This window comes from Bison bison, unplaced genomic scaffold (genome assembly GCF_000754665.1).
Source record: "Bison bison bison isolate TAMUID 2011002044 unplaced genomic scaffold, Bison_UMD1.0 scf7180017864460, whole genome shotgun sequence".
Classification (NCBI taxonomy): Eukaryota; Metazoa; Chordata; class Mammalia; order Artiodactyla; family Bovidae; genus Bison; species Bison bison.
The window spans coordinates 1943931-1967677 of record NW_011495022.1 but is presented as its reverse complement, the minus strand read 5'-3'; the positions used below and the strand labels follow the sequence as shown (position 1 = coordinate 1967677).

Here is a 23747-nt window from a genome sequence, read left to right as displayed (position 1 = left end):
GAAATTGTAGCTCAAAGTAGATGAGAATAGTTAGAGACTGTTTCAAATGAATTTGGGCTCCAGATTGAGATTCATCACATGTCAGAGTTCTGAGAAAACTGCAGATGTCAGCCATCTTTGCAAATCTACAGAAAATGGGAGGAGGGCCAGAAAATTAGAGAAAGAAAAATGCCCTGATTATCAGACAGGGGAAAGCCTGGACTATGTGATTTACTGATCAATAGGCTTTATACTGAAAACCAGGGCAATAAAATCATCATTGATCAAGCAGATTGTGAGCACTTCGGAAAGAACCCTTAGATCACCAGGAGTCAACCTAGTTTTTGCCAAATTATATTACACAATTGATAGGATACTGGGTAGACAGACCTTCCTTTTAGCAGCATCTTTCAATAGAGACTTGAGAAAAAGACTGTGAAATGCTGGTTAAAATAAAGTACTACTGGGAGTGTCAGTGATTATTTCAAAGACTGGTTTATCAACTGATTGCTTAATGGATTGGAGTATCAACCTGACCCTCAGACACTTTTATTAAAGATCTAATTGCAGCCGTGGGAGGCTTACTTATTAATATATGACATTAAACCCAGGAGAGATGGCTAATGTAGTAGATAGCAGGCACAAAATTAGTTTAACAAGATGCAATCATGAGTTAAAACTAACAAAGTGATACAAGGTAGGAATAAATATAAAAGCTCACATTTGTATGAAACAGATAAATAGGTGACAAGGATATAAAATGGGAAAGACCCATCTTGGCAGGAATTGCAGTAAAAAAATGTGATGTGATTACAGTTTTCTTTCATCACAAGCTTAATATGAACCAATAAAGTAAAATTATTGCTATAAGCACTAGTCTAATCTTAGTTCTCGTTGGTAAAGAATGATGTCCACTTTGTGTTGAAGTGGTGCTTTACTTTTTGTTTACATATTATGAATGGTTTTGATAGGTCATGGACAATTTTGGGAGGGAGGATTAGGATGAAGAAAAAAATAAAGCTACCTCTTAAATAATAGAAAGGATTTATATCTAGTTAGCTGGAGAAGACTCAAACTGGACTTTGCAACTGTCTTCCAGGTTTGAAAATTTTTTGAGTGTAAGAGGGATTAAATATGAATACATTTTTCTTCTCTGTGGATCTATAGAGGGTTAGAATCAGATATGAAGAGAGATTCAACTTAACATTAAAAAAAAAAAAAAGGAACAAACCTTTCTAGAAGCTGGCATTTTCTAACATAAAACAAACTGTTTTAATAGGAAGATACTTGAGGTATTGAAGGAGAGGTGGATTAACCATCTTTTAAGAATAAGAGTTCTGTTGTGAATGGGCCTGAAGTTGATATAAGTATTCTAGTATACTTTACAAATCTAACTTAACAACTAAAATTAGGGTACATTTCTAAGTACAATGGGGCTTCACTATGAAAATCTGGTGTTATAAGATAGTCTTCAAAATGAAGATTCATCCTAGATGTTATCTTCAGCCTCTGGAAATCTTGTAAGAATCTTGTTGCATGCTCTCAACCTAACTCAGAACTTTGGGGTGAACCTCTGAGGACTCTGTGTAATAATAACAATGTTGCATTCAGAGTATTTTCCTTCTTTCTTCTTAACAGATATAATAGCCTTCACATGATAAACTCACAAGGGGTCTAGGACCAAAGAAGCACAAACATGCTGGGCTTCAGGACTGTTCGCGGTGAATGAAGCTAGAAAGAACTTCCTAAACCAGCCTGGCTGAATGACGGTTGAAATTTTGAATTTACGATCTTGACTTTGACAAGTAATCCTTGAAGAAGGTGTGACTCATTTACTGTCGTTCTTACCATATTTATTAAATTAAGGAACTCGAGCCCAAGGTCATGCGTTAAAAAACTCCTCTTTAAAAATAGCTGCCATTGTTTCTCCACTGAGTCAGACCAATGCTTGGCTTCAGCACCGCCCTCCTCCTTTCGTAGGATATCAGTTTGGTAAAACTCCTTTAGGCCCTGACATTGTTTCTCTACCTGAAAAAAAGAGAGAGAATATAAATGAAAGTTAAGAACACTTCAAAACATTTTTAAAGGGAAAAATACTAGATTCCAGTGAAAGCCTATATAAGAATTTACTTGGAACCTACATTTCAGAAGTCTTTAAATAATTATTAAGTATTGTCAACTGACTGAAAAGACACAAATCTATTTAGGTTGTTGACAGACCAGACTGACTACCCCTGGGTAGTAAATTGAGCTGACAAGTTTATTATCCAGAAGACCTAGTTACTGTAGCCAAAATCATATTTATGTACTGTACATGTGTATGCTTTGCAACTGGGGACAATTTATGTCAAAGACCAGTGTGGTTTCATTTTAGAGCTGAGTTTTATAATTCAGAAGAAAGATAAACATATAAAATCAAGGATTACAAATCAAAAGGAAATGTAAATCAGTGAAAAAATTATTCATAATCAGTAAATCACGACTTGCTTCTCCTCAGTGATAAGCCAGAACAAAAGAGTACTAATAATTATGAATTTTCTGTATGTGTATTAATATTAAACTGCCTCCATGAGAAAATGTTATTGAGGTTACTTTACCTCCCTAGAATTATATTTTCTTATTGGCTAACCAATGTAAGCAGTACTAGATTATTTTAAATCAGTGTCTTTGGACAGAGTTTATATAAAATCAAATGTGCCTGTAGAACTATAGATTAACACAAAACTGGGTATTATAGAAGTAGTAGAAAAATTTTGACACAATTTTTTAAGCATTTTGAATAATACTTAATAGCCAATGGGCTTCCCTGGTGGCTCAGATGGTAAAGAATCTGCCTGCAGTGCAGGAGACCTGGGTTTGATCCCTGTGTTGGGAAGATCTCCTGGATAAGGGAATAGCTACCCATTCCAGTATTCTGGCCTGGAGAATTCTATGGACAGAGGAGCCTGGTGGGCCACAGTCAGTGGGATTGCAAAGAGTCTGACATGACTGAGCAACTTTCACTTTCTTTCAGTTTAACAGCCAACAGGACAAGACTCAAAGAGTTCATATCTACTGAAAGCCATCTAAAGAAGGTATGAAATTTCAGCAGTGGTTAGTCACTATATTTTAAAGATTTTAACATGGTTCTTCATTTAATGAGTGCTGCAAAGGGCACTCACAGAACTTCTCTCTTCTTTCCCCATATTCCATTTATTCATGCCTCTGTTTTGCTGATGCTTATTTCAGCATCAGAATGATCTTTTCTTAGTTTTCAACTCCTACTTATCCTTCATGAGATAGTTAAAATGCTACCTCCTCCAGGGGGTCCCCTACGATTTCATAGTAAGAACTAAGCATCTGTCTCCCTGGGCTCCCAAAGATAATTCTGGGAGAAAGAGAACCATAAGCAAATTATTATACCACGAAGACAAGTATGCACACCATGTTCTGGGCACACTGAGGAGGGACCACCAGCTCTATCTAAAGAAACCGGAAAGCACAACAAAAGTAACACTTGATCTGTGTCTTTCAGATTGTCCAGGGTGACAGGGAACAGGAGAAGGGGGCTCCAGATGGAAGGAATAATGAGCGCGAAGGTACAAGTGTGAAACACGGGCTGGTTAAGAGCAGGATAAACGATATCGGTGTGGGTGAAGTCCAGATAGCACACGCTGAGTGTTAAGACGCAAGCATGATCATTGGGTTGGGATAAAGCCAGCCAGCCGGTTTCAACATGTTTGGTACTCTACTCAACATGATGTGACACATTCTCGTTAGCTTGAAACAACTGACAGCTCTCACAGTGACTCCAAATCAGCATGACAACCATCAGTACTTCAGTGGCATTGTGCGCTACAGGCTGGGGTGCCAATCTGATGGGCTGTCAGTTATGTGAAATTCTCAAAACCTAAACTTCAAGTCATCCTCCTTTCCTAACTGCTCAAAAATAAATCTCCTTGAATGTAAGTAAGCATGATGTCATTACAGGAATTTCCCTTGAATATGGACTACTTTCTTTTTTAAAGTGAATTAATAATCAACTTTAATACATTATCCATTTGAGAGTAAAAGTTATAATTTGCATCACAAATTATATTTGTCATATTGCCTGAATTTCAGGAGGTAACATGATCAGATGTGCTTTAGAATGATCGTTTTTTGAAAGGCATGAAGGGGAGAATTACAGAAGGCAGAGAGAACAGGCAGATACAATTTCTTTAACCTGGGCAAGGATGATGAGGACCTGCACTGAGGAGGTGATGGTACAAAGGCGAATTCAGAAATCTCACAGGTCGTCTCTAAAGACAGATATGGGATAGCATGGCCTTCAGAATATGGAAAAACAAAAGGGAGGAGACTGGGGATTAAACCTCAGCTCTGATGTTTACTACCTGTTTTGTCTAACTTCCCAGAGCTTCAGTTTCTCTCATTTGTAAAGTGAGGATAATAGTGAATACATATAGGGATATTATAAGGATGAAACAAAATCAGGAATTAAAAGTTCAGATACTGATACAAAATAAGTCCTCATTAACAGAGGGATTAGAACAGACTTTGAACTTCTACACAGGACTTCTGAAAGATGGTGGGTTCATTAATCCAATGCCAAAATACAGAAGGAAACACGTTTGAAGAAAAGATAACCAGTTGTGTTCTGTTGAGTTTTAAGGAGGCTACAGAATACCAGTAGGTAGTTAGTATAATTGGAAGTTGAAAATACTGGCCTGGAGCTCATAACAGTTGGGGCTGAAGAACCAATTTGGGGTTACTGATGCATTGCAAACCAAAGGTGTGTTGGTTGGGGGTGATTTTTGTAGGGAGAGTGTGTAAAATGCACAAAAGAGAGAGCACAGGCAAGAAGTCTGTGACCCACCACACTTCAGGAACAGAGAATTGAATCAAGAAAAGGAAGTAACAGATAAAGAAGCAAACAGGATGATTATCCCAGTTATGTGAAATATCCAAATAAGGCAAATCTATCGGACACGACTGAGTGACTGAACTGAAGTGAACTGATAGGGACAGAAAGCAGATTAGTACGTGCCTGAGGCTGGGAGATTGGCAACCAGGACTGACAAAAAGTATTCATAGGCTCTTTTTGGGGTGGTGGAAACATACCAAAACTGGAGTGCACTGATGTTTGCACAATTTTATAAATAAATACTAAAAATCACTACATCCTAAAATAGGCAATTTTAGGGTATGTAAATTATACCTCATTAAATCTGTTTTTCTTTATAAAGTCAAAGGAGGTAAGTATGAGTAACTGGGTTAAACAAATATGGCAGAGAGATCAAGTGGAATAAAGACTGAAAATACACCATTTCATCTGTCAACTAGCAAGTAATAAGCTTATAAGAGTGTTTTCAATGGAGTGAAGAGTTGGTAAAAGGCAAGGCTGAACCAAGGATAAACTAAGTGGCAGTAGGATGAGGACTGGAGAGGATCAACAAGAGGAGGAAAGAAACGTCATCTTCCCATCCCACGAGTCCAGATGTGAAAGGAAAGAAGACTATAGAGTGGCAGCCATAGTGAAGGCAAGACTGCTTGGGGAGAACTGTAGACAAAAGAGAGGGAAGAAACATAAGAAGCAGATTTTCAAAATTCAAGAATGGATGCTAAAGCTACATTCTGAAGGATTCGGGAGCAGACAGGGAGGTACCGAGGGCTGGTTATAGGGGGACACATGCAGAAACCCCACTTTATTGGTGGCAGTGGAGGAAGGGAGAATATGTCCGTGGGTTTGGAAGCTGATAGAAGATGAGGCAATTTGGCTCAATGGACTCATGTATTTTTTCAGTCACATACAAGGTAAGAGTGCAGATTTAGGAATGGAAACTGTGGTAAGAAGCTTGAGCGTCACTACTGAATGGGCAGCAACTGGAGGGCATATGGTAGCGGGGGAGGGGTGCTCAGCTGAGGAAAAAGACCCTTGAATTTGTAACAGCACCAACCAGCACAATTGTTTGACTTTCCACAGGAGCGTCTGGAAGCTTGGAAAGAGAAGCAGAGTAAACAGAGTGTTGGATTGATCTAGAATTGGGAATTGGCAGAGTTACGGTGGAAGCCAGGGAAGTGAGGGTAGGGGGAGTATAATGCAATTGAATAAGCTGGCGAGGAAAGAAGGAAAGCCCAAGGGAGAGGAGGCTGGACAGACTGAAAGCCCTGCCAGGGTGAGGACAGGAGCCTCTGCCAGGTGAGAAAATAGAGCGAAAGCCGGGCAGATGAAAGGACAGGGAGTCCTTCTGTGAAAGTGCTGCCTGTAAAGCTGAGATATCAGCCCTAATCACCAAGTCCCTGGCCCCAGAGGCCAGAGTGGCCAGTGGAAGCAAGTGCTGAGCTAGAAACTAAGAAGGTACATTTTTGGCAATGAAGATGCAGAGCAAGTACTTCTTTGTACCTTCTCCACCATTTCAAGTTTGGAGAAAATGTTCATCAACAGAACAACCTGTCAGTTGTAGTCTGCCAAACCCTGAGAGTTCAAGGATAAGAAAAATTGAAAAAAAAAAAAATCCGGGATAAAGAAAGATGTGGAAAAGGAGACAGTGGTTCCCTGAGATTTCCAAGGCCTGGGCATGTCCCTCCTTCAGATGGCGAGAACTCAGACTATTGTAGAAAGAGAGTAGGCAGAGGCAAAGAGGGCAGACAGGATCACGGGTGAGTGTGGTGAGGGGACTGGAGGAGAAGGCTACTTGCCTTTGGTGACTTCACCCCTGAGCAGATTTTGCAGAGCTCTATCTGCCACTGAAGCAGCAGCCTTCTCCCTGAAAGGAGAGTACACATGGGTGCTCCCCTGGTGGCTCAGTGGCAAAGAATCTGCTTGCCAACCAAAAGACACGGGTTTGACTCCTGGGTTGGGAAGATCCCCCAGAAGAGCAAATGGAAACCCGGTCCAGTATTCTTGACCAGGAAATCCCATGGACAGAGGAGCCTGGCAGACTGCAGTCCGTGGGGCCACAAAGAGTTGGACACGACTGAGCAATGGAGCATGGGTACACTGGGACCAGAGTTAAGAGGTGGGACTCCAGCACTTTTCTCTTTTTTTTGTCTTTTGTTTTTTTTAAAAATATAAATGTATTTATTTTAATTGGAGGCTAATTACTTTTCTATTACTGATGCCACCTTTGAGAAGCTGGGACCTTTGAGAGACGGAATGCTAGTCTACCAGAGGAAATTTTACAGATTATTTAATACAAACCAGTCAAAATAATGCTTCCTAAGAAGCTCTCAGAGGAAACTTATTAAGAAGCATTAAACAAGACAGATCTGAGACCAGACTCAACAGACCATAATCTCCAATTCTGTGTACTTCAAATAAATCACACACATTGCTTAGGTATTTTGAAGAGATTGATGACTTACTTCAAAATAGAAAATGACTGATTTTTAAATAATTTTGTTTTATGTTTAGAATATTGTAAATAATGGCAGGCCATAGTAAAAAGTGTTTCAACACAGCCTCTTTGTCGTGTTGCCAAAGAGGACAGCCCATAGGTACTGTACCTCCTCCGATGACTTTAGAAATGCCACGTAAGTTTGTAGGACTTGTGACCTGGAGTTGATGCTTTGGCCAAATATGTTTAATTCTTCCTCTAGCCGTTTAGCTTTAGAAGAAAGCGATGCCAGTTCATCAAGTTCAAAATCATGTTTCTCTGTCAAGAGTTTTGCAGCTGCTTCTAATTCATGTGATGTCTCCTACAAAAGCCGAACACAGGGGGTCAGCGGCTGACAGGGGAATCGTGAACACTCACATTCCATTACCTTCGGTTCAGCCATCTATTACGATTAATTAATTGAACTTGTACCAAAACTCTCCTCAATAAAAAAGGCACACATTTCAAAATTCAAGAAAAGGCACCATTAAATGAAAACCATCTCGATTACTCTTTCAGTCTATTACTATACTTCTTATTTAGAACATTCTTTTTTTGTGTGTAGAGATAGGAGAAAGTTTATTTAGTATGAAAGGTTATAAAACAGACATTTTTTAAATAATTAAAATAATTATACATGATAATTGCTTTGTGAAATTTACCAGTAGCTCTAGAAAGTACTTAAATTAATTTTATAAGAGATGATAATTTATAGAAATTGTTTACTCATTTTTTAATTTTAAAAAATTCCATGTTAATTATTCAGTCTCCTTAAAAATCTCCATTTATGAGTTTTTATTTTTTAATTAATTAATTTATTTTATTTGGAGGCTAATTACTTTACAATATTGTAGTAGTTTTTGCCATACATTCACATGAATCAGCCATGGGTGTATATGTGTTCCCCATCCTGAACCCCCCTCCCACCTCCTTCTGCATCCCATCCCTCAGGGTCCTGCCAGTGCACCAGGCCTGAGCACCCTGTCTCATGCATCGAACCTGGACTAGTGATCTATTTCACATCTGGTAATATACATATTCGGAGAAGGTGATGGCACCCCACTCCAGTACTCTTGCCTGGAAAATTCCATGGACAGAGGAGCCTGGTAGGCTGCAGTCCATGGGGTCGCGAAGAGCTGGACACGACTGAGCGACTTCACTTTATTTTTTCACTTTCATGCATTGGAGAAGGAAATGGCAACCCACTCCAGTGTTTTTGCCTGGAGAATCCCAGGGACGGGGGAGCCTGGTGGGCTGCCGTCTATGGGGTCGCACAGAGTCGGACAGGATTGAAGTTGACTGAGCAGCAGCAGCAGCAGCAATATACATATTACAATGTTATTCTCTCACATCATCCCACCCTCACCTTCTCCCACAGTCCAAATGTCTGTTCTTTATATCTGTGTCTCTTTTGCTATCTCACATATAGGGTCATTGTTACCATGTTTCTAAATTCCATATATATGCATGTAGGGAATACGGTACAGATGAGGTCTGAATAATCTAAAGAGTCAGTGAATTTGACTTGCCTAGGGTGGCTCTCATATGATTTCTCTTGAGTGTAATTTCTGGCACATGAAATTTAACCACTGAGTCAATGGATGGGGAGGTAAGCACTACATACATGATTGCCATAGACTGTGAGACCAGGCTAGGATCCAAGCAAACATGAAAGAGAGAAGCTACACCCTCATTTACAACCAGGAGGGACTGCTCTTGCACTTGTATTTAATACACTTCCCAAATGCTCCACTAACCAAAGCTAACTTTCATTTACAAGCGCTGCTCCCACAGAGTACTCTGGGAAAAAGGAAACGGAGGAGTTTCTCCCCATAAAATGTCCTCCTTTTCTCTCATATTTTTAAAATAAAAAAAATGAAATTGACTTCAGGCATGTATTTCATTTTAGACGTTTTAAATAATGAATTTTAAAAAACTCTCCCTCTTCCATTTGAAAGAAAGGATTCTGGGGTTTTTACTCTGTTAACTGATCAACGACAGAGCCTTCTGAGGACATTCCAAGACAGTATACAGCTCTGTGGTCTACTTGGAAATCCGTATAGATAACATTTCAAGGGAGGTAACCTTGTTGGTGTTGACTGGATATTCGTATAAACTTTTTAAAGAGTGATAGAGCTAACCCTTATCTGTAAGTTTTGAATTCATAATGTTTCTTCCCATGTACAAAACCATTTTTTTCCTATGGAGTTTTTTTAATTTTGCGTTGGGGGGTGTAAAGGAAAGCAGACGTTTTATCATGATTTTTGCTTCAGCAATTTTGGGACAGATTAAAAGTCCTAGAACTCTGAAAAAAAAAAAAGTTTTTTAAAAAAAATAATGAATTTAAAACACCCCCTTAAATATTGGTTCATCTGTGAGTTTCAGGTGGGGATGCTATTTGTGAAGGAGACTCGGATAAATTAGGAGATTGGGATTGACATATACACTTTTATATACACTACCATATATAAAATAGATAATCAACAAGGACCTACTGTATACACAGGGAATGCTACTTAATATTCTGTAATAACCTATATGAGAAAAGAATCTGAAAAAGAATGTGTGTATGTATACACACACACACACGTATAGCACTTCGCTGTATAGCAAGAACTAACACAAAATTGTAAATCAATAATACCCCAACATAAAATAAACATTAAATTTAAAAAAAAAGGAAAGATGGAATAGCGAGGCCGTTTTCCTGCAGACAGGGGTACGCTCCACCTTCCTAACCACCTGCTGGGGCAGGCAGGGACTTTATGCAGGAATATTTGAACCCAAGTGCCATGCGAAAGGGGTGAAACGGTGCTAGAGAAAATTTCAGACAGAGGAGGGGGCATCTTCTGTCTCTAAACACTGGGTGTGCAAACAAGATTTTTTTTTAATTTCCTGGAATCTGCATCAATGCATGTTGCTTTTGGTAATTTTCTTTTGCAACTTACTCTAGCAGAAAATTACAAATAGCCTTAGAGAAGCACTCTCTCTGCCTCCTCTGGAACCCCCAGAAGGAACTGCTAACATCTGCCAGGCAAGGGAAGAGGGCCAAGTAAGTGTCTAATACCAGGCTATAATGCTGAGTTTCTGTGAGCTCAAACACCCTAATAAATGCACATATAAGTAATCTAGATGCACATACTAGTCGGAGTTTTTTTATTTGTAGTTACTAGTAGGAGTTTCATTATTTGCCATAATACTAATTTAGAATTGCAGCCCTTAAGGGAGCTAGGATTAAGTTTTATAGCTACTGAAAAGAAATGATATTCACAAAATCATAACTATAATAATAACTCTCATTTTATTTACCTTAGCTTGTTTATCTAGTTCCAGATATTTACTCAAAATCTTCTCTGATTCAGAAAGGCTGGAACCGACATCCATTGCATTGGAAAGTATTGTGCTGATTTTCTGAATGGACATTTCAACCTTCAGAAATAAAGAATATATTTCAGCCTTAGCAATAAATATTGGCATATATGCATGCATATGTGTAGGAAAGACAGATATTGCTCTCTACTTTCCCATTACACTTTAATATATATCAATTTAATCTAAAAATGGTCTAAAATATTTCAGAATTTTATATTTAATAATGCTGCTCTTCATATGTGGTAGTATTACTGACCCACCAAGAAAGGATACATGTTTACAGATATTTCTCTTATTAATAGCAATGAGATAACAGAAACAATACACATTCCCTAAAAATTTATTATCTATATTACCTAAAAAGGATAATGCACTTGTCAACACATCAATAGAGATGAACTTTTCTGGTTCATTAAATCACAATCATGCACTATATGCTGAATGGAGCCCAATTTACAGGTACATTTTGAAACAGAAGTTCAGCACAAGTATTAGATCACTCTATGGATTACTTTATTTAGGGCTGAGGGACTCTAGGGCAGCACCACTTGCTATATATGTGATAACAAAACACAGGAGCGTGCTCAGGAGACTTAATTGATGAATGTGGGTGACTTCGATATACAAAGGATAAATGAATATAGTGACCTGTAAAGGGTTCTATTCAATTCAAGTTACTGCCTTGCTCGGACTAGAGTCCATACTTCCCAGAGTCAAATTGGCTCTGACTTCACAGTAGCAAGACAATTAGCAATAGCTGTTGCTATTACTATTACTATTACTATTACCTCTACCACATTAGCTTGAATCTCAGGCTCCAGGGAATGCAACACTACAGCTGCCGCCATATTTGCAATCTCCCTGGACCCAAGCATCAGAACAAGGCTCACACTCCCATCTATGGATCAATAACAGGCGAGGAGGCAATATAGATAGAGACTTGATTATTTAATGACCTCTCCTGTGAAGTCTATTAATTCCATTTGTGTAAGTCAGACATGTAAGTCCATTGAGGCAAAAAAAAAAAAAAAATCATTGAAAATTGGAGACCCAGCCTTTGAACATGGTTCATAAGCATTAATGTCATTGAGATACTAGGTTTTGCTATAATTCCATCCATAGACCAGTAATTTTTGTTTAGCCAAATAGTAGCTGCCTGGTTTCATTCTTTTTTGGAAATAGGAAATAAAATTCTTCAAACCATTGTATTCACTTTGGAGAAAGGATTTTACATGTCTGGTTTTATTCAGAGTAGTCTTGGTACTTTGCACTGTCTTAGTTCAATAATTTATGATAATGTCAATTTATTCCTGGAAACTGTAAAACTCACTTTTTTTTTTTTTTGGTATCAGCCTGCTGTTCTTTTAAAAAAATTTTTTAATTTATTTTTGGCTGCACTGGGTCTTCACCGCTATGCTGGCTTTTCTCTAGTTGCCGTGAGAGGGGGCTACCCTCTGGTTGCAGTGTGCGGGCTTCTCATTACAGTGGCTTCTCTTGCTGTGGAGAGGGATTCTAGGGCACGTGGGCTCAGTAGTTGTGGCTCCTGGGCTCCAGAGCACAGGCTCGATAGTTGTGATGCATGGGGCTTAGTTGCTCCGCGGAAGGAAGGATCTTCCCAGACCAGGCATTGAACCTGTGTCTCCTCTGCTGGCAGGTGGATTCTTTACCACCGAGCCAGCAGGGAAGCATTATCCACTGTTCTTCTATTGTATGGTGCCATGACAATCAAAGCATGCATACGGGAGCCATGCACAGAGCCGTGTGAATCAAGGAGAACACAATCCCAATTGTGCACCTGGTTCAATGAACACAGTTAACACAGTTCTGTGCAAAGTGAGAGCTGCCTTTGTGTAAACATGCTCGAGGCTGGGAGGCAGGAAGCATGACGCTTCTAGTTTTGGCAGCCTGGGACAGGGATGGTTGGTGAGTAGTAGTGAATTACAGCTTCATTCTGTTTGAATGTAAAGCCTAACGTGGGATGAAGGGAATCCTAAGGAGACACGCCCTGTACTCCCACCATATGGGCCCACATGCTGTCATTGCCATACCATCATCTGTCACCACCAGGTAAGGGGCCTCATCTAAATAGCATTATACCTGAAGGAGGACACACTTTATGAAATTACCTCTCTTAGGTGGCCCTCCACCGAGGCTGTTAATTGCTGTCTCTTAAGAGCAAATTCCTTGTGCGCTGAACACTGTTCAGTCAGATGTTCTACCCGTCTTCTGAGGCAGCCCATAATCTCACAGACACCGGTCACCCGAGAGCTGAATGGAACAAGCCAGCTGTTAGTTCACTCCACCCTTATAGAGAAGCCCCAGGAACAGGAAACACTAGAAGATGAATCTTCCATAAGTATGACTTGATAAAAGTTATTAAGCTTCAGGATAATAGAAGTTAAGAAGCTGTAGTCCTGGTACAGCACAGAGCAAAACCAAATGATGTTCTTTTGTTTAACTCAGTCCTGAGGGAAAATATGAGTTATGCGTTTTTGCAACCAGGTCTAATCTTCTTTCCTAAATATTCACTTTTTAATATTTCTCTAAGATGTTTTGAGAGCCCTATGGCAAAAAGCACAGGATGTCTGCCAAGAGTTTTCCTGGGGGTTTATTTGAAAGCTTCATTTATCTAAAGATGATCTTTGAATAGAAATGTATATCAGCCAATTAACAAAACACTGACTGATCCAATAGGGTAAAATATTCATGTGACATTAGGTCTTGGTTCTGAATGATTATGAAGACTCAAGGCTGCAATCATTAGGTGAAAACGAAACTATCACAAATAATGAGGAATATGATGTACATGTTCATAAGAGGAAACCAAGCCTCATATTATAATTTTGTACCTGTTAATTATACACAGGTATAATTACTTTGCCAACAAAGGTCCATCTAGTCAAGGCTATGGTTTTTCCTGTGGTCATGTATGGATGTGAGAGTTGGACTGTGAAGATAGCTGAGCGCCGAAGAATTGATGCTTTTGAACTGTGGTGTCGGAGAAGACTCTTGAGAGTCCCTTGGACTGCAAGGAGATCCAACCAGTCCATTCTGAAGGAGATCAGCCCTGGGATTTCTTTGGAAGGACTGATGCTAAAGCTAAAACTCCAGTACTTTGGCCACCTCGTGCGAAGAGTTGACTCATTGGAAAAGACCCTGATGCTGGGAGGGATTGGGGGCAGGAGGAGAAGGGGACAACAGAGGATGAGATGGCTGGATGGCATCACTGACTCAGTGGACGTGAGTCTGGATGAACTCCGGGAGTTGGTGATGGACAGGGAGGCCTGGCGTGCTGCGATTCATGGGGTCGCAAAGAGTCGGACACGACTGAGTGACTGAACTTAACTGAACTGATAATTTTCTCCAAAGGGCTGGTCTTGTGAGAAAAAGTGACAGGACAGTTCACAAAATGAAAATGCCTTTAAAACGACAAATGAACTTTGAGTTGGACCCCCTTTGCTATGGTCTAAAGACACACTAGCAAGTTTCCAAACCATTTCCAACATAGGCTTACCAGCAATGCAAGACAACGAAAGGACACAGCTGATGCAATGAGCACTTTTACAGTGTTCAACCTATCGCTGAGACAGAGCCTCTCCTAATATGTAAGAAGCTGGAGTCTTTAATTTCCCATCAGTCATTTCCTTCCAATACTCATGAAGATGAGCTGATAACTCTTACATTTAATTACCCAGAGCTTAAAAAGATCTTGGAACAAGATACAGAATTCAGGAGTTTTACCTCAAATAATTAATTTATGACTTTGTAAAAATGAATTTAATTAGTAATGAAATGAGGGCAGGTTCCCAAATGCCTGAGAGGGAAAGTGACTTCACAGGAATGACAATGAGGCTGCCAAAGAGTTGAGGGCTCATCAGGCAGCTTGAGAATCTCGTCGAGTGTACATGGGATTCAAGTGTGTCCTGTGGGACCACCAGAGGCCCAGAGAAGCTTGATTTTGGAGAAATCTGATTCCTGACACATAGTGTTTCACAACATTAAAACTTGTTCCACATTTTAATAACTCAGAGACAGTAAAGAGTATAATCAAGAAATCAGGAGAGTTTAGGAAATAATTCTTCATATCCACGAATTCTGTAAAAGTAGTGTATCGGTAACAGTAATCACATTTTGACTACATTTTAGACTTTGTATGCTAAACAGGTCCTTAAAATCCCAGTTGTCCTATATGTTATAGTTTTCTGTAAAATAGGCAAATTTGGAATGAGAAAGATAGAAAAGGTGAGGAAGTACTGTGGAAAGAAAGTACAGAGAATACAGAAGGTAAGGCTTGTCAAAGTAAATGGGAAATCATTTTCTAAAATTAATCCATTTATGGCGACAAGGCACCATTTTTAATGTTTTAAGTAATCTCTTCTAATTCTCATAACTACCCTGTAATCTGGCTATAACTGTTATCTCTGTTTTGCAGATGAGCCAAGTGAGGTACAGAAATGCTCAGCAATTTACCCAGGTCACATTTATTAAATGGCAGGGCTGGGATTTGAACCTATTCATCTAATCTGAATCCACATTCATTACCACCTCATGGTAATAATTTTTATGGGTCCCTGACATACAATGGCGGGAAGGGGGCGGTATATTCTTTTAAAATTTCACTTTCCCTTGCACTGACTGTTGATGGAAGCAGGATAAGCCTGGCAGGCATGCTCTTTTGAAATTGGCAGTCTTCGCCAGATAGTTCAATGTCTGTCGGTAGTTTGCAAAGTGGCCACTAGAGGGGCCTGATATCTTGTTCAGATTCACATCTTGAAGGTCCCTCTGGCACAGAGAATGGAAACAGGAAACAAAAGCAAATCAAGCATTTCTTCTGTAAAAATACTGCTTTTTAGCAACTCACAATTTTAATTTAGATGAATCATAACGAGCCAAATAGAATGTCTCTCTCTCTCTGTCTTTGGATGGATCATTCATTTTTATTTTTCAATGACCTAGGAAATCAGTCTCATTTTGTGGTGATTTATACGTTATCTTGTGTATCTACTGCACTATAAATTAAGGGAAAAGGCAATATTCTTTTCATTCATTTATCCTCTGCAACCTTGAATACAAAGCCTTGTTAAGAACTAAATCAAAGCATATTTTCAAATTAAATAAAATATACTTTGATCAATATTTAAGGGAAGAGAAGACACAAATTTAAGGAACAAAAATATATGCACAGATAGTTATTGTATTAAAAATGTCACTAGTAACAGTTTCCAACAGTTTTTAAACAAGGATGACGTTGCCCTTTGCCTAGTTATAGAAGTTTTAGGCTATCTGAAAACTGCCCAATTTCTTCTTTGATGGTTTAGGATTCACAGTTAGGTTCACGGGTACTTCTCTCCTCTGTTTCAAGTCTTATAGAGTCAGACTGAATTGCCTGTCCCGTGTGCATACCCCTCTTATTTGTGGCTTAGACCTCTTTTTTAGTATAAGTTCTCAATCATTTTGCTCGCGACAGCCAGCTCCTGTTTTCCTCTGTGTCCTCAGCTAGATCATCTCTGTCACGTGAGGCATTAACCCCTTCTCTCTGAATGGAACCTTTATCTGCCACACTCCTGACCCCAGGTCCCCAGGTCTGTTTCCTCTCCTTTCCTCCTTGATGAAAACCTAATTTGCACATTATAACTGCCCTATTCCACCATTTTCAGCAGGAAACTTGAAAAATTGATGCCAGATATTTTCTTGTGAAGATTCCAGACATTTCTTTTGAACATTCCAAAACATTTTAAAACACGTATAGCCTTCCTATTGCCAAATTTCCTCAGAGTCTGAAATGCAGATTGTTTGATCAAAGGAAAAATATGACCTCAAACTCTGCCAGCGATTCTTACATGAACTGAAAGTAAATTAATAGAATTCCATTAGCCACCCAGTATTACTTCACAGTAGTGTTAATAAGCGATGGGGCAAGAACTGTGGGCAGACAATAGAAATTTGGTAGAAGCAAGTTCCCCGGGCATTTTGTTTTGACTCTGGACACACTGCTCAGGTGCTGCCTGATGGGGTGGGAGAGAAGCGACCAGTGGACCTGCTTTCTAAACCTAACAATCTGTGGCTCTGTAATTTACATTGGAAATACTGCTTGATCTTCAGGCACTCTATGAATGGATTACATGGTTCCTGCCTGTAGTATGAACATGGGGTATATTGGATTATTCTTGATATCGATTTTGACTTCTTCAAGTATCACAGAGGCTCAGGAATGACAGACTGAAGGCTTCTTTTTTTTTTCTGCACAAAAATAATTTATTACTATATTTTCATACAGCTCTGTTCTACTTTAGAGCAACAGTAGAGAATGATAGTTTGTGTGTGTGCATGCTATATCACTTCAGCCATGTTCAACTCCTTGCAACCCAATAGACTATAGCCTATCAGGCTCCTCTGTGCATGGGATTCTCCAGGCAAGAATACTGGAGTGGGTTGCCATTTCCTTCTCCAGGGCAGACTGAAGGCTTCTTTAGACATTTGTTAGAAACCTCACCATGGAAGTATTTTCTCCCCTATTCATTAAGCCAGGAGAGGTGAGGGAAGGGGAAAGAAAAATTATTTTTCCCCCTAGAGAGCACAGACATATTGACTTCTGGCTCAAAAATAGACTGTTATATTTCCTATATGGAAGCAGTTTCCCTACACCTTTGCATTTGTTACAAACTGAGGCTGAGGAATGGGAGTAAATCCCAGTGCTAATATGTTTTAATGATTCTTTCCCAAGAGCAGCAAGTTGCTTTCAGACCTTTCATAAATTACTACTGGCAGTCCATCTGGATTAGGAGCTGAACCAGATGGTAAGTACTTGACAGCTTACTCTATCTCATCAGAAGGAATCAGCTGATCATATTTTTCTTATTGTCTATGGACAAATTATACTTTGAAAATGGGAAAAAAAATTATCTTCCTTATCTTTAGCTTGCTACTTCTCTTGACAGGAACTCATGTTTAACATCTTTATTTTGCAGGAAACAACCACCTCTCTAGTTTTCATCCCTACTTTGGAAAAGTGCCATTCCAACTGAGGAAGTGAAATGCATGTTTTCACAATAATTGTTTTTTATTGACTTAAGTTGTATACATTTTGAATCACTGCCCACCACACGGATATCACACCCACACACATCTCTCATACACACAAGACAATAAAGAAACATAAGTAGCAAGTGGGGCTGAAGCTACAGGGTTCCTGGGTTCAGATCCACGCAGAGATGCTAACAAGTTTCATTTCTATGAGGACAGAGAGACCAAAGCATGCACTCCGTGAAGGGCAGAAATCAGTAATAGCAATGGGGTTTTCCCTCCTTACAAAAGGAGATTGAAAACACTACAGCTAGCTGCTGTAGGAATCAGACATTGCTGGGCAGTCAGGGAGCCCCACTCCTCCCCAACCTGGTTTTCTGGCTGCACTTCTGAGAGCCACAGTATCTCCATGGGAGCCTGTGTGACCCTAATCAGACAGCAGAAGATAGTTGCTGGACTGGAGATCCTGTAGGTCCAGGTAGAAGTCACTGCAAAGCTGCTCAGGAGGAAAGAGAAAAGAGGAGAGAACAAAGCAAGGACAATAAAGCTGAACAACAAACACTTTCCATCTAGAGGACAATCTACAATTTCAAAACACATGAGGAAAATGAATCCCAAGGAGAAACACCCAACAGTCAAAAGCTAAATGTACTCCGTCTGAAATGAAAATAAGTACAGCAATCAGATGTTTCACACCACCAGAGAGAGAAAGGAAAAACCAATACCCATAATAAAGAAACAAAAACTCTGAAACAAGAACAGTCAGAAATAAAACAAGATTGGATAGGAAAAAGGAGTTAGAAATCCTAAGAGTGAAAATAATACAGTTGTGAAAACAATCAGAAGAATGGACTCTGTGGGAGAGGGAGAGGGTGGGAAGATTTGGGAGAATGGCATTGAAACATGTAAAATATCATGTATGAAACGAGATGCCAGTCCAGGTTCGATGCACGATACTGGATGCTTGGGGCTAGAGCACTGGGACGACCCAGAGGGATGGTATGGGGAGGGAGGAGGGAGGAGGGCTCAGGATGGGGAACACATGTATACCTGTGGCGGATTCATTTTGATATTTGGCAAAACTAATACAATTATGTAAAGTTTAAAAATAAAATAAAAAAAATAAAATAAAATGGATAACCAACAAAAAACCTATTGTATAGCACATGGAGCTCTGCTCAGATATTATGAGCCTGGATGAGAGGGGGTTTTGGGGGAGAATGGATACACGTATATGTATGGCTGAGTCCCTTCACTGTTCACCTGAAACTATCACAACACTGTTAATCGGCTAACCCCAATACAAAATGTCTTTGGTGTTAAAAAATAATAATAAAATTTAATTAAAAAAAAAAGAAGAATCCATTGTTGAAAACAAAGGGAAAATTAACAAGGGAAAAATGAATCTGATTCATTTTTGAGGGAATGCAATGCAAAGTGATCAAGGAATGAAAAATCTGAAAGTTAAGAGACAGACTGAGAGGCTCCGAGATTCTCCTACAGGGAGTTACTAGAAGAAGGAAAAGAGAGAAAAACAGAAAATTTATAATTAAAGAGATAATTGTAGAACATGTTGGCTCAGAGGGTAAAGCATCTGCCTGCAATGCAGGAGACCCAGGTTCGATTCCTGGGTCAGGAAGATCCCCTGGAGAAGGAAACGGCAACCCACTCTAGTACCCTTCCCTGGAAAATCCCATAGACAGAGAAGCCTGGTGGGCTGGTCCATGGGCTCACAAAAAGTTGGACACAACTGAGTGACTTCACTTCACTTCACTTCCATAATTGATGACATATATCCTCAAGTAAAAGGGGCACAGTAATAGCTAAACAGACAAATACTCTCATTTGAGATAATTTGGAAGATAGCAACATACATTTTAATGTATTTCCTTCTAAAAGCTTTTCCCTCTGCAGTCCTTTCCACCCCTCTCTCCCTCCAAAGTTACTACAGTGTGGTTTGGATCCCGCTTTACCCTCTCAACATTATATTGTGAGGATGCTCTGTCTTCAAATATTTATCAAGAACACTCTTTTGATATTGAATTAGAATATTCCACACTAGGCTTGCCCTTAAGCTATTCAAACATTTCCCTATTTTCTGGACATATATAGGTGGTTTTCAGGTTTGCACTATTATAAACAGCACCATGATAAGCATTTTATTCCTAAATATGTCCACACACATCTCTCCCATGTTCTTTTCTCTCTAAGCCCTCTCGTTGGAGAGAACTCTCCTTCAGTGGTCCAAAGCACAGATTTCTGCCCCTTTAGTCAGCCTTCCTCGGTAGATGCTGCAGCTCCAAATCTTTTTACTCTGGGACCATCACTATGTCACATCACAGCATTATCAATGAATAAATCCATGCTGTAATTAGAGACTCCTAGATATTTTCTAAGAACCTAATCTAATCAGTCGTAGATTTAATGGAAAGGGTAAACTTTTAGTGCCTTCCGTACTAAGAGTTTCAAAATTATCAAAGTCTTAATGGTAACAGGTCCAGGTTGCAGTTATGACATTTACTCAATCTCTAAAGAGAACAACTTAATATAGATTTGAAAATATTTGGAAAGTGGCTGAGTTAACACTGTCATAAGAATTCAACTTTGCAATTTCCCACCTTTCAGTATTTGACATTTACCATCTAAATATATCATCAGACTTGAAAAAAAAAAGTTCTTTCAAGTTCTTAAATGCTTAGCAGAATTCCTATGATGTGTGATCTTGGATGACTCTGTGATACAAAGGGAGTCTGGTTCTATTTCTCTGTTGTTGTTGTTGATTTTAGTTTGATGGTGGGTAGGGATTTTATTTTTGTGTGTTTACTTAAGATCTTTTACGATATTTTTTCCCTGACATAAGCTTTGCTTTATGCCACATCAGCCCCTTAACATTTCAAATCAAGTCACCTAATAGGTAAATATTGAGATAAGGAACATAAAAGAGGTTTCTTTATGGTTGACCTTAAGGGCTGAGCTCAAGCTGATGTCATGGTCTGGATGAAGAGATGATGCTATCACAAGTCAAAATTAAGGAATGAGTCAGAAGACCACAGAGTGAAAAGTGAAACTATTGGATAAAGCCAACAAATATAAAGGAATTTAAAAAGCATTGTGTGGTGGGTATTGATTCTGTTCATCTTGGTTGGAAGATGTAGACCCTTCACTCATCTTAGATGATCAAATCCAACAATGGCCCTTTCAAGTCTCATTCCTTCACTTGACCCATCCTGACCGCAGGAGCTTGGGACAGTGTCTCTCTTCTGTGAAGAGGTCCCCAAGGCTTCCTCAAGCCTAAGAATACTCCCTTCACATCTTATTCCCTGACTGGCCATTAACAAGGTTCTGGAGACTGGGGAACAGATTTATGCATCTTTGACTGTCCTTGAAGCCCAGTGCTGGTATGTCATATGAGATGCTTATATATGTATGTTCAATAATGTTTTAAATAAACTGAAATAAAGAAAAACTTCACAGGGAAGGTGAGATTTGAGTTGAAACTAGAAGGTAGATGGAGCACATTTTAAATGCACTAGAATTACACAAACAAACAAAAAAACCCACCTTCACTAAGTGGCCAGGCTTGTTGCTAGTGACTGAAGTTGAAAGCGAGGAGACAGCTAACAACCTAACAACCAAAGTGGTTCAGACCTGCACTCTCTCTACCCCTTCTACTGTGACAGATGGTAGGACAAGTTATATGAACCTCTCTGAGGCAGCTTCCCAACCTGAAAAAACAGGACAATGATAATAGAAGTACTTGTATAATAGGGTGGTTTGAGGATGAAATCTGTTAATGTGGATAAAGCACATAAACATTGCCTTTATTGCCAGTGAGCATTTGGGCATAGTCTAACTCCCACTTAACTCTTTGATCTTGTCTTAGGCCTTTTTCCCTGGTCACCCTCTCCTCCAGCAAAACTGTACTTATTTCTGCTACAGTCTTGCTGCTATTTTGCAGGGCTTTTCATCTCCCAGCTATTTGCACGATGGCTCTTTCTCTTTAGGGACTCCTTCCCTGACTACAATGTCTAAGATGGTCCCCTCCCACAGTCACTCTTTATCCCATTCCACTTTTTATTTTTCTCATAGTACTCATTGCTGTGTAAGAGCATCTCATCTATTGATTGGTCCGTTGACTATTTCTTCCCACCAGAATATAAATAGCATGAAGGCAGGAACTTCATCTACTGCACTGGGTACTTGGGAGCATCTGATTTACAAAAGGCAATAATATTTGGGCAATGATAAAATGAGCGACTAAATGAACCATGGTCTCTCCAATCTTCATTATCATTCACAGTATCAATCAGGGTAAGTAGGGACTGTCAACACAAATGAAAATCTTGGAAAGAGGAAAATCCTAACTTATTCCTGTTTTTATTTCTCTGTAAAAAATAAACATATGAAGAATTAACATTAAATAAATAGCAATAAATGTTAGAGCAAGAGGGCAATACTGAAGGTTATGCCCAAGTGTTTAGTCAGGATGAGGGCTATAAGTTTCAATTCACCACAACAAAATAGAATGAAAACTGAAACAGTCTTTTATGCAGAAATAGAAACTGAGTCAATTCAGAAGCAAGTTTACTTGTAAATCTGAAGTTAATTTTAGCAAACAGGAAAAGCTAAATGAATACTTGATAAGGTAGCCTGGTCTTACTGGGTGCTTCCATGTTTTTGAGTCCTGTATCTTTCTGAATTATAGTTTTATCTGGATATATGCCCAGAAATAGGATTTCTGGATCGTATGGCAACTTGATTTTTAGTTTTCTTAAGAAAACTCCACACTGTTTCCGTGGCGGTTGTTGGTGGGACATTACCTTCTCACCACCATTGTAGAAGCTTTCCCTTTTCTCCACACCCTCTCCAGCATTTGTCATTTGTAGACTTTTAAAATATTGGCCATTCAACTGGTGTAAGGTAGTATCTCACTGTAGGTTTGGTTTGCATTTCTCCAATAATTAGTGATGTTGAACATCTCTGCATGTGCCTTCTGGCCATCTGTATGTCTTCTTTGGAGAAACATCTCTCTAGATCTTCAGTCCATTTTTACAATTGCAGTTGGATTTTCTGTTGTTGTTATTGTTACATTATATGAGTTATTTGTATATTTTGAAAATTAAGCCCTTGGTTGGTCTCATCATTTGCAAGTATTTTCCCCCAGTCCATATTTTCGCTCATGTTTTTGTTTATGGTTTCCTTGTTTTAGAGTTCTGAGCTGAGAGCTCACTGAGAAAAAAAAAAAAAAAGGAGGTTCCCAGTTTTTGTGTAATTATGGAAAACTTCATCCTCATATTGCATTTCTCTTTTTTTAATATAAATTTATTTATTTTAATTGGAGGTTAATTACTTTACAATATTGTATTGGTTTTGCCATACATCAACATGAATCCGTCACAGGTATACACGTGTTCCCCATCCCGAACACCTCCTCCCTCCTCGCTCCCTGTACCATCCCTCTGGGTCATCCCAGTGCACCAGCCCCAAGCAACCAGTATCATACATCGAACTTGGACTGGCAATTCGTTTCATATATGATATTATACAAGTTTCAATGCCATTCTCCCAAATCATCCCACCTTCTCCCTCTCCCACAGAGTCCAAAAGACTCTTCTATACATCTGTGTCTCTTTTGCTGTCTCGCACACAGGGTTATCATTACCATTTTTCTAAATTCCATATATATGCGTTAGTATACTGTATTGGTGTTTTTCTTTCTGGCTTACTTCACTCTGTATAATAGGCTCCAGTTTCATCCACCTCATTAGAACTGATTCAAATGTATTCTTTTTAATGGCTGAGTAATACTCCATTGTGTATATGTACCACAGCTTTCTTATCCATTCATCTGCTGATGGACATCTAGGTTGCTTCCATGTCCTGGCTGTTATAAGCAGTGCTGCGATGAACATTGGGGTACACGTGTCTCTTTCAATTCTGGTTTCCTCAGTGTGTATGCCCAGCAGTGGGATTGCTGGGTCATAAGGCAGTTCTATTTCCAGTTTTTTAAGGAATCTC

The 23747-nt window shown here is 39.3% G+C and overlaps 1 protein-coding gene across 2 annotated transcripts in view; it reads right to left on the bottom strand.

Moving 5' to 3' along the window:
• The window catches only part of CCDC141 (coiled-coil domain containing 141), a 231792-nt gene that overhangs the window by 51563 nt on the left and 156482 nt on the right, over positions 1-23747 (bottom strand). For both annotated transcript variants that reach the window (XM_010859751.1, XM_010859753.1), the window contains exons 10-13: positions 12833-12974; positions 10644-10763; positions 7465-7656; positions 1828-2007 (exon numbers count right to left, since the gene is read on the bottom strand). In XM_010859751.1, coding sequence (XP_010858053.1) covers positions 1828-2007; positions 7465-7656; positions 10644-10763; positions 12833-12974 — 634 coding nt within the window. The remainder of the gene's footprint in view (positions 1-1827; positions 2008-7464; positions 7657-10643; positions 10764-12832; positions 12975-23747) is intronic.